At 40.5% G+C, this 18512-nt stretch overlaps 1 protein-coding gene across 3 annotated transcripts in view; it reads right to left on the reverse strand.

Annotated features, from left to right (window-relative positions):
• KLHL32 (kelch like family member 32) overlaps nucleotides 1-18512 on the reverse strand; it is a 220870-nt gene that overhangs the window by 156732 nt on the left and 45626 nt on the right. For all 3 annotated transcript variants that reach the window (XM_084792918.1, XM_084792917.1, XM_084792920.1), the window contains exons 2-3: nucleotides 18215-18299; nucleotides 11234-11414 (exon numbers count right to left, since the gene is read on the reverse strand). In XM_084792918.1, coding sequence (XP_084649044.1) covers nucleotides 11234-11414; nucleotides 18215-18237 — 204 coding nt within the window. In that variant the 5' untranslated portion in view covers nucleotides 18238-18299. The remainder of the gene's footprint in view (nucleotides 1-11233; nucleotides 11415-18214; nucleotides 18300-18512) is intronic.

Genomic DNA, 18512 nt, shown 5'->3' on the forward strand with positions numbered 1-18512 from the left:
CAACGTGCTGTCTGAATGAATGATGATGCTCTACAGTGGGAGAGCCAGTCAGCTCTGGTATACTTCTCTTGCTCTGAAAATATCCTCTCTTGTTTTTCTTAGAATTCCTCTTCTGTGAAACTGAGGCCTAAGTGTATTAATGCTGTCAGTTCTTCAAGGAGATAATAATCTTTCATAAATATTTTTTATAAATATAAATTTACATATACCTTTTATAAATATATTCACTTTAACAAGGTAATCATTTGCCTGATGTTTAAAAAACTAGAGCCTTCACTAGAAGTTCACTTTCTATGAAAACAACAAACCAATTACTAGGAACCCATTACTAAGGCCCAAAGTTTACATTACAATGCAAACCTGGTAGTAAACATTTATCCCGTGTCATTCTCAAGCACTTGATAACCACTCCTTTTCCTTCTCTAGCAGTTTTCCCCCCAAAATACCATATATTGGGGATTATACAGAACACAGTCTTCAGCCTGGTTTCTTTCTCTTAATAATATGAATGCGTGTGTCAACTGTGGCTTTTCACAGCTTCATAAATCATTCTTTTATTTTTCATCACAGTAATACTCTACAGTACGTATGGACCACAGTCTCCCTATTGTCTAATGAAGGGTATCATGGTACTTCTGAATGAACATTATGATTGATTTTGTTTTGTTTTGTTTGTTTTATGAGACAGAGTTTCCCTGTGGAAACAGCCTTGACTATATTGGGCTTGCTTTGTAGACCAGGCTGGCCTTAAACTCACAGAGATTTGCCTGCCTTTGCTTCCCTGAGTGCTAGGATTAAAAAAGTACAACCACACCTGGCTGAACATTTTGATATTAATATCCATCTTATAGACTTCTTCAGAGAATGAAATACATTGATCCACATAAAACTTTTAGAATGCATGTGTGGAGCTTACCCACAGCAGTCACATTTATTATTACTGCAACTGGCTGGAAATACCCAACCAAACATGAGATAAAAGCAAATGCTAATCCAAACCCCTAAACTCTGGTGTTGATTACATTACAGTGCAGTTACCTGTTGACCTGTCTGTGTTTTCCACCAGACTATGACTTCACTCAGTGTCTAGAAAATAACAGGCTTAGAATAAATGTTTATTGAATTGAAAGTTTCTAATTATGAATTATATTCTCATTTAATAATTATTTGTGCCATTTACTGAAATAATGAATGGAGAATAGGATTACAAAACTACATGTGTGCGACACACACACACACACACACATACACACACACACACACACACACACACACACACACACACACACACAGTGCAGAATCACCAGGCTGCTGACTGACTTCTCTTGTTACCTCTGATCCAGTATTTCTCTGCTCATTTTTATTCAACAACACTGTGACGGCCTTCACTAGCTTGGCTAGTCACAGCGCTCTTCTACGATTCTAGTGAGCACGGTACATAATCTCCAGGTCTTTGAAGGGGACAATATAAATTTAAAATTTGAGAAATGAAAGACTTTATAAATTTAGGAATATAGCAGAGGAGAGTCAACATAGAGGTTTGTGAGAAATATCAGCCATGTTGACTGTTATAAACCTTAGCGGAGGGGTAAACTGAGAGACAAAAGGTCTGATGCCAAGAAGTGCAAAGCCCTGAGGTGGGACAGTGTGCTTGGAGAACAGTGCTATGGCAGCACTGAAGGGACACAAGAGAGAAGGGAGGGGCTGAGGGTGGTAGTGACAGAGTGCGAAGGCCAACCCTGAACCTGATTAGGAAATGCGCAGTCACTGCCCAGCCTGGCACAAAGGTTTGGAAAGGAAGAGCCAGAGACCAAGCTATTCTGAACTATCAGAAAGTGAGTGAGCCTGCAAGCAGATGAGCCCATAAGAGGACCTGAGCTTTCTTCCCTCTAACACCCAGACGTAGCAGAGCCAGGGACCACTAGTCAATCCAGAAAGCAAACCGGCTAATGTGTAGTGAAACTGCAGTGAGTGTGAGCCCCTCTATGCTGTGCTTTCTCCACGTCACTGAAGCTGCACCAAGCCAGCCTGAGGCCTGTGTTTGATCAGCTGACTGATGAAAAAACACAGGTCCACAGAAACAAGATGACCTGCCATGTTTACTCACAGCACCGCAACAGGTGAAGCGGAGGAACTCAGCAACTATTAAATGATGTAGAACGTTGTATTTGCTAAGCACATGGAAACCAACTGTACGGTCCCTACTGCAGAACTCGGACAGGCTTCTTAGCTCATCCACATCATCTTCCTAGTGATGCTTTACTCTCTTGTAGATGAATTTCTGCTCTAATTGAATTATACAGTTGCAAATGCCATGCTGTGCCTACACCACTGGAATTTAACCTAATTTTTAGGTTTTTTTTTTAAGTCATTAGTTCTTGACTCAATAATGTTTCTTTTATTTCTTTTTAAAATGTTAATGATCACAGGAAGCCAAAGCACTCTGTGCTCAACCTGTCAGTCCTTAATCATGTTGCAAGCAAGAAAACCTGGTGTTAACTCTCAGGCCAGTATCAAGGAACAGTTTACTCCAAGGTGTGTGCCTGCTTACTCCCATGGTCTCATATTTTCTGAATCAAAACAAGAAATACTTTAGCTTCAGAATCATGTGCTAAATACCATACTTTAGAGCACAAAAATCTAGTTTATACCAAAGTATTTACATAACTTTATAGAATTCTAACAGAAGGAAACATGCATGAATAATTTATACATCTTTAGAATATCTATCTACATTTAGTATTTAAGATTTTAAGAGCTGAATTATACATGGATTTCTATGAAAATTAGGAAACATCTTTTCACTAATTTAATAAATTACTTACTGAGCCCTTACAAAGTATGAGACTATATATTGTTGTAAGAGAAACAGAAGTTACCAAGGGCATTGGGCCACTCTATCTAGGTATTTTGATGTAAAATATAAGATACAAGAACAAACAGATGATTCTAATTTAGGGTATTGGTTGTGGGAAGCAGTTCTTTAGGAGTCTCTTAAGTCTCGGTATACACTCAAAATAAAACAGTAATCCGTTTTGTCTTTTATTGCTGTGAAAACAAACAAAACAAAACAAAAGCAAAAAGAAAAAAGCTTGATCAAATCCAATTTTGGGGTACAGTTTAGTTTCTAGTCCGTCACTGAGAGAAGCCAGGGCAGGAACTCAAGGCAAGAAGTGAAACAGACATGAAGGAACACTGCTTACTGGTTTGCATCCCATGGCTTGCTCAGCTTGCTTTCTACACAGGTGTGGCACAACCCCCCCCCACCATCCCCCCCACTGCCCCCCACCACCCTGCACCACCCCCCCCACCCCCCACCGCAGACTTGCCTAAGGCCATCGAGGAAGGCATTTTCTCTAGGTTTATCTTCTCAGATGAGTCTAGCTTTTGTCAAGTTGACAAACAATTGGCCAGGACAAATAATGGCCGTTCTTAATCTAAACTGTCCTTTCAGGGCTGCTTATGTAGCAACCAATCTTGGAAGTAAAGATGGTATCACACTTTGGAGTAAAAGGCAAGTTTCCCTACAGACCAAGAGGAAAGAACTGCTCTGCCTAGGGGTAAAAGAAGGGCAGGGACTCCTTGCCTCAGCCTCCCTGTCCTAGGATTACAGGTGCCTATTGCCCAGCTGGCTTTTACACAGCTGTTGGGGATCCAGACTCTGGTCCCCATGTTTTCCTGCCTGTATAGTGAGCACTTTAGCCCCTGAGCCATCTCCTCAACCTGCTCTCAGAGACTCTACAGCACTGTTAGATGGCAAGTGAATGTAACTGATATTATCTCTTATATGGAAAGAAACAGGATGATTATTAGAAATATCTAAAGCAATCATCAGCTGAAGACCTCTGTTAATTTCTGTGTTATTTAAAGATTGTGAAAAGTAACTTCTCATATTCTTTCATTTCTTGAGATTATAATTAGAACATTTTTCTCTTCCTTTTCCTCCCTTCAAACCCTCCCATACGCTCTCCTTGCTCCCTTTCAAATTCATGGTCTCTTTTACATTCATTGTTACATGCATACATGTGTATATATGTACATATATATTCATAATACAACCTGCTGTATTATTATACAGTCTATAAAACGTTACTTGTATATATGTTTTCAGAGCTGATCATTTGGTATTAGATAACCAACTGATAATGCTCATTGCTGGAGAAAGACTATTTCTGGGAAAGGATTTTTAAAATCGCAGTTAAATCTGTACTCCTGTGTGTTAAGGTTCTGACTGCTCTGAGTCAAAAATGCTCTCTTACATTGATTCTGGGAGTGGTCATAGGATTTCTTTGGCCAATGGGAGATCAGTATACATTAGTGTTATATTTCAAAAATATAGTCAGTGGGGTGGTTTGAATACGAGTGGCCCTCATAGGCTCATATATTTGAATTTTTAGTCAACAAGGAGTGACACTATTTGAGAAGATTAGGAAGTGTGGCTTTGGAAGAAGTATAGCACTGGGGATAGGATTTGAGGTTTCAAAAGCCGAAGCCAGCCCCAGTGTGTCTCCGTCTGTCTGTCTGTCTCTGTCTCTGCTTCTCTCCCTCACTTCCTCCCTACCCCCTCCCCTGCCTGCAAATCAGGAAGTAGCTCTCAGCTACTGCTCCAGCACAACACACAGCCATGCTTCCTGCCATGACGATAATGGACTAAACCTCTGGAGCCATAAGCAAGTCTCCAGTTAAATTCTTTCTCTTATAAGAGTGATGTTGGTCATAGTGTCTCTTCACAGCAGCAGAACTGTGACTAAGACAGCCATTAATCAACTGAACTGACGCTTAGGAGAAAAACTGGAATAAGGGGACTGGAGAGGTGGTTCTGCTGATGTCACAGAAAAACAAAGTCTGGTTCCCTGCACCCACATGTCGGCTTACCTCCAGGTCCAGGGGTTCCAGAGCCCTCTTCCTTTGTAAGTACCAGCCTTTGTAAGTGCCAGGTACACATGCAGTAAGCTTTGACGGCTAAATAATAATACATATAAAATAAAAACAACCTTTTTAAAAATTAAATAAAATATAGTAAATAGTTAACCTCATGTCCAGCTAACAAGTATCCAGGTTTTGTTTCTGATACTCATGTAAGAAATTAAAGAGAACTACTTAAGAGTCGAACATGGATAAAATTAGAAGAGTCCAGAAGATGAAAACGACACGCATGTCCAGGCTATTATAATCTCTGGGAATAGTGGGAAGGCAGCCACCCTAAGGGAATGGGGAGTGTGGGAAAGCGCTAGTTACAGCAGCAAAGCAAAACATGAAAGTCTGCAGGCACAAACAGTGCAGAGTCCATTCTCGAGCAATAAAATAAAAACAAGAATACAGCACACCAGAACCTATCTGATACAATTTCAGCAGCTCTAAGGGAGAAGTTTGTATCTATAAGTGCTTTCATTAAAAGTTGAGAGAACTACCAGTAAATTACTCAACGATATACCACAAGTGTATGAGAGCAAGCCAAATCCCAAATCAGTGAGCAAAACAAATAATAAAGATGAATGTAGAAATTAATGAAATGAAAAAAAAAAAGAAATTAACCAAAGAATCACTGATGGGACTGAAGAGCTGGGTCAGTGGTTAAGAGCATAGACTTCGCTTGCAGAGAACTCTGGTTCCCAGGACTCGTATCAGGCAGCTCAACCACCTGCAACGCAAGCTTCTGGAGACCTGCCACCTTCTTCTACAGCACCCACAGAGGCGTGAGCATACTCATATATACACAACATTAATAAAAATAAAGCTGGAGAGATGGCTCAGAGGTTAAGAGCGTTGGCTGCTGTTCCAAAGGCCATGAGTTCAATTCCCAGCAACCACACGGTGGTTCACAACCATCTATAATGAGATCTGGTACCCTCTTCTAGTCTGCAGGTGTACATGTAGGCAGAACACTGTGTACATAATAAATAAATCTTTTTTAAAAAAACTCTTCCTTTAAAATACCAACAAAAGAATTGATTCTTTGAAAAGACAAATAATTGACAAATTCTTAGCCAAACTAATACAACTTAAAGACCCAAATTAATAAGATGGAAGTGACAAGAAAGGCATTACCAGGTATTAGTAAAATTCAAAAGATTATTAAGGGATACTATGAAAAGTTATATTCTAATAAATTGTAAAACCTAAAGGAAATGAGAGAATTTCTAGACATAGACGACATACCAAATTTAAGCCAAGAGGTTATTAATAATGTAAGTGGATCTGGAATAAACAACAAGATAGCCCTAGTTAGTGGTCTATTGCTGTGATAATCCATTGACAAAAACTAACTTAGGGGATGGGAGGAATTATTTGGTTTACAAGATGCAGACTATTTCTGAGGGATGCTGCATTGGCTTGAAAGAAAATGGCCCGCATAGGCTCATAGGGAGTGGCACTATTAGGAGGTACGGCCTTGTTGGAGGAGATGTGGCCTTGTTGGAGGAAGTGTGTCACTGTGTGGGTGGGCTCTGAGGTCGTATATGCTCAAGCTAGGCCTAGTGTGGCATTCACTGCTGCTGCCTGAGGATCTTAGCTCCTTCTCCAGCACCATGTCTGCCTGCGCGCTGCCATGCTTCCTGCCATGATGACAATGGACTAAACCACTGAAACTGTAAGCCAGTTCAATTAAACATTTTCTTTATAAGAGTTGCCATGGTCTTGGTGTCTCTTCACAGCAGTAGAAGCTGTGAATTACACTAAACAGAGTTAAAGAAGTCAAAGCAATTCCAGGGAAATCAGGAATGAGACAATGGTGTCCATACTTTTCACACTTTTCCTCAATAGTCCTTGAAATCTTAGAAATTCTTAGAAATAGGGAAAGAAATAAAAGGGGTAAGTGGAAAGGCAGAAGTGCAGTTATCCTTATTCTGCAGACAATAACTTTCTATAAAGAAGGGGCCAAAGATCTACCAGAAAACTCTTAGAAGTGATGAATTCATCTAGAAAATGAGTGGGCTATAAAAATCAGTAGCTTTTCTATATGCCAGTAACCACCTTGCTGCTGAGAAACCAGGAAAGCAACCCTATTTGCAAGGCCTTCATAAATAAATAAATAAATAACCTAGAAATAAACTTAGCGAAGGACTGAGAGTTCCCTACAATGACAAAATATTTAAGCTCTGAAGAAAGAAATTAAAGAATAAGATGGAAAGTTTACCAATGTTCATGGATTCACAGAAATAATATTATAAAAATAGCTATATTATCAAAAGTGATGGACAGATTTGGCAAAATCTCCATTAAAATGCCAATGATGTTTTTTATTGAAATAGATAAAAACATACTGAAGGTCATGCAGAGCACAAATGGCCCTGACAGCCAACGATCCTGAGCAAAAAGAGCAGCAATACTAGAAGTAGCAGAGAGAGCAGAACACCAACGTAAAGTTACACTAACAAAAATAGCATGGCTCTGCTACAGAACAGCCGTGTACATCATGGGAACAGACAGAAGACTTACCTTCTTTTCCTATTACTCTAATAAAATACTCTAACAAAAGAAACTTAAGAGAAAACAGGTTTATTTTAGCTCACAGTTCAAGGTCCAGTGTATCATGCTAGGAAGATCAAGGTGGCAGGAGCTTGAAGCAGCTGGACACTGTCCAAAAGGCAGACAATGAGTGCCACTCTAGTGCCCATATTGCCATCTCCATCTAATCCAGAGTCCCCCACCCAGGACATGGTCCTTCTCACAATTAATGTGGGCCTCCTTCAACCCCCGCAGGCATGTCCAGAGACCCACCTTCCAGGTGATTCAATAGTCTGCCACGCTGACATGAGCAAGTTCCCATTAGTAAGCGACCAGAGCTACAGCTACCTGACTTTAACAACAGTGCCTAAGTATACACGGCAAAGTCAGTCTCTTTGGTAAATGATTCTGGGAAAGCTGTCCTTATGTGGGAGAGTTAAGCTGCACACCTATCCTTCACCCTGTGCAAAGGTCAACTCAAAAAGGTTCAAAGACCTGAAAGTCTGAAACTGGGACAAGAAAATAGAGGAAACCCTTTGATACAGGCAGTGAATTGCTAAAAAGGACACCAACTGGGCTGGAGAGATGGCTCAGAGGTTAAGAGCACTTGCTGTTCTTCCAGAGGTCCTGAGTTCAATTCCCAGCAACCACATGGTGGTTCACAACCATCTGTAATATGATTCAGTGCCCTCTTCTGGTGAACATGAAGACAGTGTACTCATATACATACATAAAATAAATAAATCTTTTAAAAAAAGGACACCAACTGCTCAAAAAATTATCAAGAATTTATAGGTGGGCATGGTGGTACATGCTTTTAATCCCAGCACTCGGGGTGGGGGAGGGGGAGGCAGGCAGAATTCACAAATAAGATTTCATGCAATTACAAAGCTTCTATGTAGTAAAGGGAAAGTTCACTGAAAAACTCGATTGAATGAGTAGCTATACATTGGACAGAAATTTAACATCTAGAATATATATAGAACTCAAAAAGCTAAATATAAAAAACAAGTGATCCAGGCAGTGGTGGTACATGCCTTTCATCCCAGCAGTTGGGAGGCAAAGACAGGTGGATCTCTATAAGTTTGAGGTCAACCTGGTCTACAGAGTGAGTTCCAGGGCAGCCATAGCTATACAGAGAACCCTATCTCAAAAAAGAAAAGTTTTGGGGAGGGGATAATGAAACAAATACACCATTTTAAAAATAGGATTTACAAACTGGACAATAAACATAAAAGTGCTCATGCAAATTAAAATCACTCTGAGATTCCATCTTATCCCAGTCAATAAGAAATCTAATAAAAGCAGAGTTTAGTGGTACACGCCTTTAATCCCAGCACTTGGGAGGCAGGGGCAGAAGGATGTCTGTGAGTCCAAGGCCAGCCTGGTCTACAGAGCAAGTTGCAGGACAGTTAGAGCTATATAGAGAGAGCTTGTCAAAACAAAAACAAAAACAAATGCTGGGGATGATGTGGGAGAAAGGAGACCCTTACATAGTGCTGGTGGGGATGCAAATTAGGCTAGCCACTATGGCAATGAGCATGGTTTCCTCAAACACCTAGAAACAGGATATGAACCTGCTATACAACTTCTGGATATACCCAAAGAGCTCTCAGTAAACATACACAGAGAGAGATGCCTGCACATATGGCCCGATTGCAAAACTAGCCACAATAGCCTAGTCATAGAATCAGCCTCAGTGTCTCTCAGTGGGCAAATAAACAAGGAAAATACTGTGTATGTACACAATGGAATTTTACTCTGCCTTAAGAAAGAATGAAATTATCTAATTTGCTAGAAATGAATAACCACACTGGAGATTATCATATTAAGCAAAATAATCCAGATACAGAAAAACAAATAGTCTATCAGCTTTTATTTGTACGTCCTAGAATTCTTTATAGGATTGAACTAGAAATGAGCATAATGAGTGAGTTAACCCAGAAGCAGAAAGACTGAAATGGTATATACTCACTTATATCTGCATACTAGCCCAAGGGGCATGTCCCACGAAAGCCTTCACTTACCAGGAAACTGGGACGGAGGGGAGGACATTCTAGTGGGACTCTAGATGAGAGAAGCATGGGAGAATGGCAAAGTAGAAGGATCCAGAGGGTCCTAGAAACCTACAAGAACATTATGATGGGCAGATTTGGGCCCAGGGGTCCTGCTCAAACTATGGCTCCAGCCAAGGACAATACAGGCTATAAACTTAAAACTCCTACCCAGATCTAGCCAATGGACAGGAAATTCTTCACAGTTGAGTGGAGAGTGGGGTATGACTTTCACACGAACTCTTGTGCCCATATTTAACCACATCCCCTGGAGGGGGAGGCCTGGTGGCACTCAGAGGAAGGATAGCAGGTTACCAAGAAGAGACTTGATACCCTATGAGCATATACAGGAGGAGGAAATCCACTCAGGAACAGTCATAGGGGAGGGGAGTAAGGGGAAATGGGAGGGAGGGAAGAATGGGAGGATACAAGGGATGGGATAACCATTGAGATGTAATATGAACAAATTAATTAAAAAATTCAAAAAAAAAAAAGAATTGTTTATAGATACATAAAACCATATACGTGATAGGAAAGTAGAAGGGAGACCAGGGAAGGAAGGAGACTAGCAAGAAGGACAGATGAGAACTAAGGGGAGCGAGCAGGAGGGAAATGAATATGGTTGAAGGAAACTTCCTTTCTGAATACATGAACAGTGAATACATGCCAATTTAGAAAAGGAGAAGAGGAGGAGGAAAAGGAGGGAGAGACTGCAGAACAGGTCAACAGGTAACGCACCTTGCTGTACAAGTCTGGCAACCAAGATTTGATCTCCAGAACCCACATAAAAGGTGGATGGAAGAAGAGAATCAACCCTACAAGTTGTCTTCTGACCTTCGCACCTTGGCATGTACACCCACACACATCACGCACACACATGTAGGCACATGCACACACACAATAATAATAAACATTCTCTCTCTCTCTCTCTCTCTCTCTCTCTCTCTCTCTCTCTCTCTCTCTCTCTCTGTGTGTGTGTGTGTGTGTGTGTGTGTGTGTGTGTGTGTGTGTGTGTGTGTGTAATCTTTGTCAACCACTCCTCACTTTATTCATTTAGGCAAGGCCTCTCAAGCATCTGAACTCCATCCAGTGCTCACACTTGTATGGCTGAATATTAACCATGGAGACATCTCCTCAGCCCCCAAATAATGTTTCTTAAATTAAAAAATGAAAGTCAGACATGGGTTTTTATTTTCAATGATACAAGTCAAGAACCGTATTTATTATTTATGTACATTCTGAATTTTAAGTACCTAATCTCTGAGACTTAAGTTTCCTCATATATAAAAACGGCAACCTTTCATGGCATGCGTATGCATTTGAACAAGCTGTTTGTGTGATGATTAAATGAAATATAAATATAAAAGACCTCATCTACCCAACTCATATCACACATGTCACTCACAGCTGGAAATCAAATTCCAAGTTCTAGCAAAAAAGAACCCTATCTTCATATGTCATACATGTCACTGCCACACAATCCAGTGCTTGCAAAATGCCAACCAAATGCATTAGTCAGATGCAAAGGTCTGCTTCCGACTTCAGGCACCTAGCTGAGTCCAGTGCATGTCCCAACAGGGCCCCAGACCCAAAGCTATGCAGGAAAGAACAGGTTTTCAACACTTAAATCTGCAGACCACCAAGTAGTTGGCTCATGACCTAGGAAAGGTCAGGAAACACTGCTGTCCTCTGTGTAGTGACATCCTAAGACAAACACATCCACCTTCACTTACCCGGAAATAGTCACTGCAGGCCGCTAGGACTGCCTTGTGAGCATGGAATTTCTGCTCCTCGGCAATCAGGGTCACATCGCAGAGAATGCCATCACTTCTTTGCTGATTCAGTGCTGCGAGGACAGTATCGTTGTGAGATTCAGAGTGGCACAGCCTCTGGCCCGTCAGCATTTCTTGAATGCTAAAAAGGAGAGCAATGAAGCCCTGTTTATTTCTTTCACCAGCTCTGCTTCCCAGGGGCTCTCTCTCCCTTTCGACTCTGTGGAGGCCACATGAATTCGAGTGCACTGAGTCTGATTTTCCTGTTCTCAATTTTGCCCTCTGTGTTTGTTTGTTTGTTTTCCTTTTCTCTGATTCTTTTCTTTGCCCTGTCCTAGCGCCTCTTTCTCTTGTTAGCTCCCCTGTTTCTATGGTTTAAATTTGTGAATGTCTACTTCTGTCTGTGAACATATGAGCCTGTTTCTGAGCTCCTATATCTTCAGTGTGTGTGCATGCAAAACTTGCTTTATGTGTGTGTGCAGGTAAGCATAACTCCCTTGTGGGTGAATGTGTGAAAGACAGAGAACAGGAACATTTTCTATTTTGTGACTCCCTCTCTAACTGTCCTTCTCCAGCGTTAGACAGACATGTCTCCCTCAGATACATCAGGCCCAATAAATAAAAAAAAATTGAACAAATGTTATTTGGAATAAAAAAGCTACACATGCTATGCCAAATCCAAAGCACCTTAGCACCATATGGAATTTGGGAAATTATACACCACACAATGAATGTCAAAAGAAATTCATTTGCAATAAACAGGGCATGGTAGCATAAACTTGCAATCCCAGCACCCAGGAAGCTCTGAAGCAGGAGGATTTGAAGATCAAGATCATTCATCGTTGGCTAAATAGTAAGTTAGAGGCTGACCTGAGCTACATGAGACCTATCTCCATAAGTAGAAACTGTCCTTTGTAAATAAAAGAGAAAATTAATAGTCAAAAGTAAAATTTCAATTTCCAATGTCTACGTAATTGTTGTACTAGATTTATGAATGGACCACTTTTTGTTTTTATTTTGTGAGAACTCATATTATGAAGCTTACCTCTTCATTTTCTATCCTATCCTTAAAAAAAAAAATTGTGTTGTGTCCTTTAAAAATTCTTACTTGAACTTCAAAAGTTCTCTAAAAGAAGACAGAAACAAGCTATAAACTCCTAACACAAACTGAATTTATAAATACCTACGGACAATTCTAGCTTACATCATCAAAAGTCTGTGCACTTTTCTCTAACATCTTAGAGCAGGTACTGGGGCTCTGACTAGCAAGCTACATCATTACTAAGGCACTCCCAGAGGATAGCAAGGATGGCAGGCTCTGTTTCCAAACAATGAACTCCTTTGAAAGATACGTAAAAATATTACCTGACAATTCTGTGCTCAGCTCCAGGATGAAAAAGTGTTATTCAGAGGGAACAAAGTTGCTACCAGCCTTGCCAACCCTGTTGCTTTATTACCTCTGCCAATTGGCTAGTAAGCTATAGTGTACAAATCTCCACCTTAAAACTAACAAAATTCTTCCTGTGAAAAGCCAGTGTAGTAAGTGGGTATTACCGGACATTTCTACAGGAAAGCATAAAAAATGCCAGAACTGTGGGAAGAAAATAACTCAAAAGAAAGTGAGGATCCAGGAAGGTGGGAGGAGTCTTTTCAGGTGAGGGCACAGCAGAGCCAGAAATACTCACAGCCATTGAATATTCACTTGTGGCTCCTGTGATGGGCAAGCTTTTAAAACCAGTAACTAAAAGTCACACTTGGAAACAAAAAGAGTTCTCTATACAAATGTCTATGAAAAGCCTAAAATGTAGATTAATTAACATTAGTAAGTAAAAGAACCGAGGGAAGGAAACAAGAATACTTTATAGGCAAAGTAGACCATGAGGAGAGCCTGATAAAGTTTTCCTAAAATGATGACATTTTTACAATTAGCAAACTTGTAGTGCTTACACTGTTCAGCCAATTATCCCGCAGGGTTTATAATTATTAATTATAATTAACAATTGAAGGTTCCTAGTAACCCTAAGAGAAGGTACTACTGGCATCTCTATTTTACAGATTAGGATGCCAAAATTCTTGATCATGATTTTTACAAACACTGATACTAAGAACACAATGATATAATTCCCTTTTCTGATGAAAAAAAAGAGGGTAATCTGTAAGAAAGGTTTCCAAAACCTATGCTCATGGTGACAAAAATTTCAATAATTAACCCTTTAGAGTATGTTTTGAAAACACAATGGTATGCAATAATCACAAAACAGTACCATCATACTTCAAAGCTGGTTTCCTATGTCCCAGAACTAAAGTTTTGTAACAGAAAATGGATTTTTAGTATTACAACTTTAGAAGCTGCATTAGAAAGTTTCGTAATTTCCCTTCTCCTCTTTTATGTCACCGTAAATGAATTTCAAATTATCTTTTGTAGTAGAACAAGGACATATTAAAATAATTGCCTAAAACGTCTCCTTATTTCCAGATCTAGCATACAAGCCACGTCACGGTATGAAGCGTGAGTCAGTATTTGCACTTAGAGATCTCAAGAAAGTGAGTGAATCTTGGCAGAGAGAGAGCAACTGCAAACTGCAGTCTGGCACAGACTGACGGGCTGAGCTTTGGACCAACAGTGATGCTCCTCGGCTTCACAGACGTAGTAGCTCAGCTAGAAACAGTCAAGCTTCAAGGACACCAGAAGCTGATACTTAAAGACAGCACTTGGCAGAAGAGCCTAAATATTTCACAAGCAGAAATAAATACTCTGGCATTTGGCAAGCACTAAAGGCCCAGTGATCAACACATACCACCAAGTGATCATTGTGTTCTCAAAACAGCTTCCCCCCACCCCCCCATCTCTCAGATACAAAGCTACAAAAGACCTTTCTTCTGTGCACGTGGCAGCACCTGCCCACAGGACAGCCAGAAGAGGTCAGGCTCACTTTACCTGGCTTAATTACCATACACAAGAAACAACATGAATAAAAGGCTACAGTATTCCACGCCTAAATTAAGATGGGGAGTAAACTTAAGGTTAGCTACACAGTGAGCATGAGACCAGCCTGGGCTACAGGAGACCCTACCTCAAAAAATAAATTCCTTGTGAGTGGTTAGTAAAACTCCAAAAAGAACAAAATGGGGAGTGCAGGGTGGGTGGGGTGGGGAGGCATTTCTCTATAAGCAACGTCCATTAACATGTGTAAATCGAATTAAGCAGATGATCGTTTTATAGGATTGCACACATGAGTGTTCATAGAGATCAGATGAGGGTGTAAGATCCCCTAGAGCCAGAGTTACAGATGGGGGCGAGCTGTCTGATGGGGATGCTGGGAGATAACCTCAAGTCCTCCACGGGAGCAGCATGAGCTCTTCACCCCGGAGCCTTTGCTCCAGCACCCATTTTGCAAAATACAATAAAAAAAATAGACTTGGATAAGCATGAAAAAAAAAAAAAGTACCTCTCAAAATTCACAGCTACTACCGAAAATACCCTGGCTCCTCCTGTGCAACAGCAGTGCCTTTTCCCCTGGGGACTTAAAAGCTACATTGCCAAAGCAGAAGCCACTAGCCATATATGGCTGAGGAACACGCTAAATAGGCTAGTATAAGTTGAGATGTGCTGTTAGTGTGAAACAACACGAACTGCCACAAAATATGAACAAAGAACTCAATGTAGCTCATTAATACTTTTATATTGAGCACATGTTTAGATTATGATTTGGGACATGCTGATTTATATGAAATACATCACTAAGATTAATCAGGGCTTGTTTCTTTGTTCCTTATTTTAAAATGTATCTACTTTATATACACTTCCTATTATGATTCCATTTCCAAGCCCACAAGCTCACTGGCGCCCTATAAGGCGCTCCAATCAAGCGGCCGGGTGAACATCATTCCTGCATCGCACAGGGCTGACCCCTGTCCCTGGCATCACAGTAGGAAACTCAGCCTCCTCCAGCACCAGATTGGTTTTTAGTAATGCCAGGGAGTGAGCATCAGACTGGTCCCATGCCAGCATTGAATAATGGGGAGATTCATTCATGAGGTCCTAGGGAATAGTGCTAATCATGACTTGGAGCCTGTAACTTTCATTCTGGAACTGATGTCAAAAACTAATAAATCAAATGCAGAACACGCTTCTAACAGTGTCCACCCTGCTCCTCTGAATCTCTGCTTTACTGCAAATGACTACTTTGAGTGCATAGCGTTAACACTCTGATCACAGAAACCCCAACGGGTCTTATTTTTATATATTCATTTAACTGAATTCAGAACACTTTTAAGATGTGAATTCTAAAACAACTCTACAATTTTACATTTTAAATTTAAAAGTTCTGTGGCTTTCTCTTTTAATGTTTACATACTACTCCACATGGTAAAAATATTTATAAACATTAATAGTAAAAGAATACTACTTATGTACATGAAAAGGTTGTTCAAAGATCCTGTGATAAAATTAATTTTACTTTTATACAATAAATTGTAAATTCTCTAAAGTGAATGCTAGGAACAAAACCAGCCATAATCATAAGCTAAGATTAAAACCTTACAGAACAATTAAGAAATATTATGACTATGAAGAACTTAATTATAATGAACAGCTTTCTATACTCCTTTCCTCATTCATACATACAGCAAACACTTATTCTGCCTTATTATTCTAGATACTGGAGATCAAATACTAAATAAATGAAATGGTGTAGCAGCCATCACAAAATACTCAGGGTAGCAGGGCAGTGACACACCAAGCAATCTCACCTTCCCAAAGAAGAAATATCTAAGACACAGGCTGAAGATGGATGAGTTACCACACTATTAACAAAGAAAAAATATCTTCGGAGAAAGATAGCAGCAAATTTTGACCTGTGTCAGCAGGAAGCACAGCCCTGACACACTTGTCTACAGAAATCAGTGGCTGACACTGAGGACAAGAGATAACTGAATAATAACAGGTGAGGTGATGCCAACTCATGCAGGATTTCTGGGCCAGGGTAACCAAGAGCCATGGGAAGTCACACATACACACACACACACACACACACACACACACACACACACACACACACAAAAGCCAATTGGCATAATGTTCTTGTGTAGTGTGTACAGTTTAACCTTGTTCATTCAAATGCTGGTTTCTCTACCCCACTATCTGGTTTCAATCTGGGCATTGCACTGTGATGTTTATTCTATGTACCTCCTGTCTGAAGTTTTTGTGGCATGTCACCATTTGTTCTCTGTATTGTCAATAAAAGCCAACTAACCAATGGTTAACAATAACAGAGAATAGGGTGGGATACCCTGGTTCAATGAGGGGAGGAGAAAGAACAGGAAGGATAAGAGGGATACATGAGGAGGGGACAAGAAAACACCAGGAGGAATGAGCTGGACCTAGGATATGAGTAAAAAGCAAGAATAATGTGGGAAATCTGAATGGGAGGAAACTATGTTTGCTTGGAGGTTTAGGATAGAGTAATTATTGCACAGCATTGTACTCAAGACTAGTTAAACATATCCTAGTCCCTCTCTCTCTCTCTCTCTCTCTCGCTCTCTCTCTCTCTCTCTCTGCGTTTATTTGGGTATATAGCTGGTTAAGATGTAACCATTGATTATACTAAAATTTTAAATCAATATTAAATATTAATAATCATTCAACACAGTACCAAGAGCAGCTAGGGAGACTGAGCCAGATTAGAGAGGTTTTGCACCATGGCAATAGCTGGGGCCTTTCTGAGCCTTGCACTGAATCACCAACATAACATTTCAGGGAGTTAAACAAATTTGAAAACTATTCAGGGGGAAAGATAGGAGCCTCGGTGATAGGTTAGATATAGATGTGATGAGAAGGGGGTTCTCATAAAGATGCTGGTTTATAAAGCTTGATATCCTAGTAGTAGGGCACCTGAACAAGGAGAAAATAATGAACTTAGCTTGACTTTCAAGTGTACATGTCAAGCCCACAGCTTGACTCACAGCTCTGGAGCCCTATAAAGCAGTCTTGGCCAAGGAGAGAAACTTACAATTCATGTTTCTCAGAGAGAAACCAATAGAGCTCAGCTGTCTCAAGAACACACTCCAGGTACAGCCAGTAAAAACTGCTGGGAAGGAAAAAGAAATTGAGAGAAGAGAAGCAAGAGCTGGCTTGGTTTGACTCTTGAGTGGCAGGAAATAGGAACAGCAGAAACAGATGTAAAAGCCTGAGCATCGTGAGCTTGCTTGACTTCAAGATTTTTGTGAATTGGTCTTCATTTGACAACATAGACTACTTGGTTCACCTGAATGCGAGTGTTCTTAGGCAGAAGTCACAAAAACAACAAGAATGATGGGAAGTCAGGATTGAACAAAAGTTTCAGAATTTAAACCAGTTAAGAAGGGAACATAGGCATAAAATGACTCCTAACAACCTTCTGATAACTCAGAGATCAGTGCCTTGCTCAGCCATCATCAGAAAAGCCTCCTCCTGCAGTGGATGGGAACAAAAACAGAGACCCACAGTCAAACAATGTGCATCAAGTGAGAGACTTGGACCACTGAGTCCTAAATGGTCTGTCTCCGTCAAATCCCTCCCCTCAGAGCTCAAGGAACCCCACAGAAGAGGAGGTGGAAAGATCCTAAGAGCCAGAGGGCATGGAGGAAGCAAGGCCTTCTAGACTCCTAACCATAGCCATTGCGGCAACATGCATAGAGCATGTATGTGTACACACACACACACACACACACACACACACACACACACACACACACACATACATACACACACAGGATCCCAGTGCTGAGAGAAGTGGACACAGGTTCTCATCTCTAGTCAAGAAGCTATCTCCAATTGATAACTGCACATAAATAAAAAATTAATTTTCTTCGAAAGAGTCTCCCTGGCAATACAAACAACTCTTAAGTCCAGGCCCCTTGGCCTCACTATACTGAGTAAAAGCATTCTCTCTCAGTGTGTACCTGAGGCAGTGTTCAGACGGCATCCTCCAGCTGGGTCCGCAAAGTCAGGCTTAGAAGTTTTCAGAAGAATCCGCAAGCATTCCAGCTGGATTAGAAAGTATAAAAAGAAAATAAAAGTGAGCCAAATGCAAAGAACATTCTAGGAGTACATGGCAATAAGGCTTCAGAATACCAAGGCGGGTAGAACACGAACGCTGACACTTTACATCCCCTCAGTGTGTTCCTTTAACATGTGCTTAATTTCTCTAAACATTCGGGTTTTTTTTTTTCCATTACTAGAGACTTGACTATAGAAAGT

Source organism: Acomys minous, assembly GCF_964271855.1.
Source record: "Acomys minous genome assembly, chromosome: 1".
NCBI classification, from domain to species: Eukaryota; Metazoa; Chordata; class Mammalia; order Rodentia; family Muridae; genus Acomys; species Acomys minous.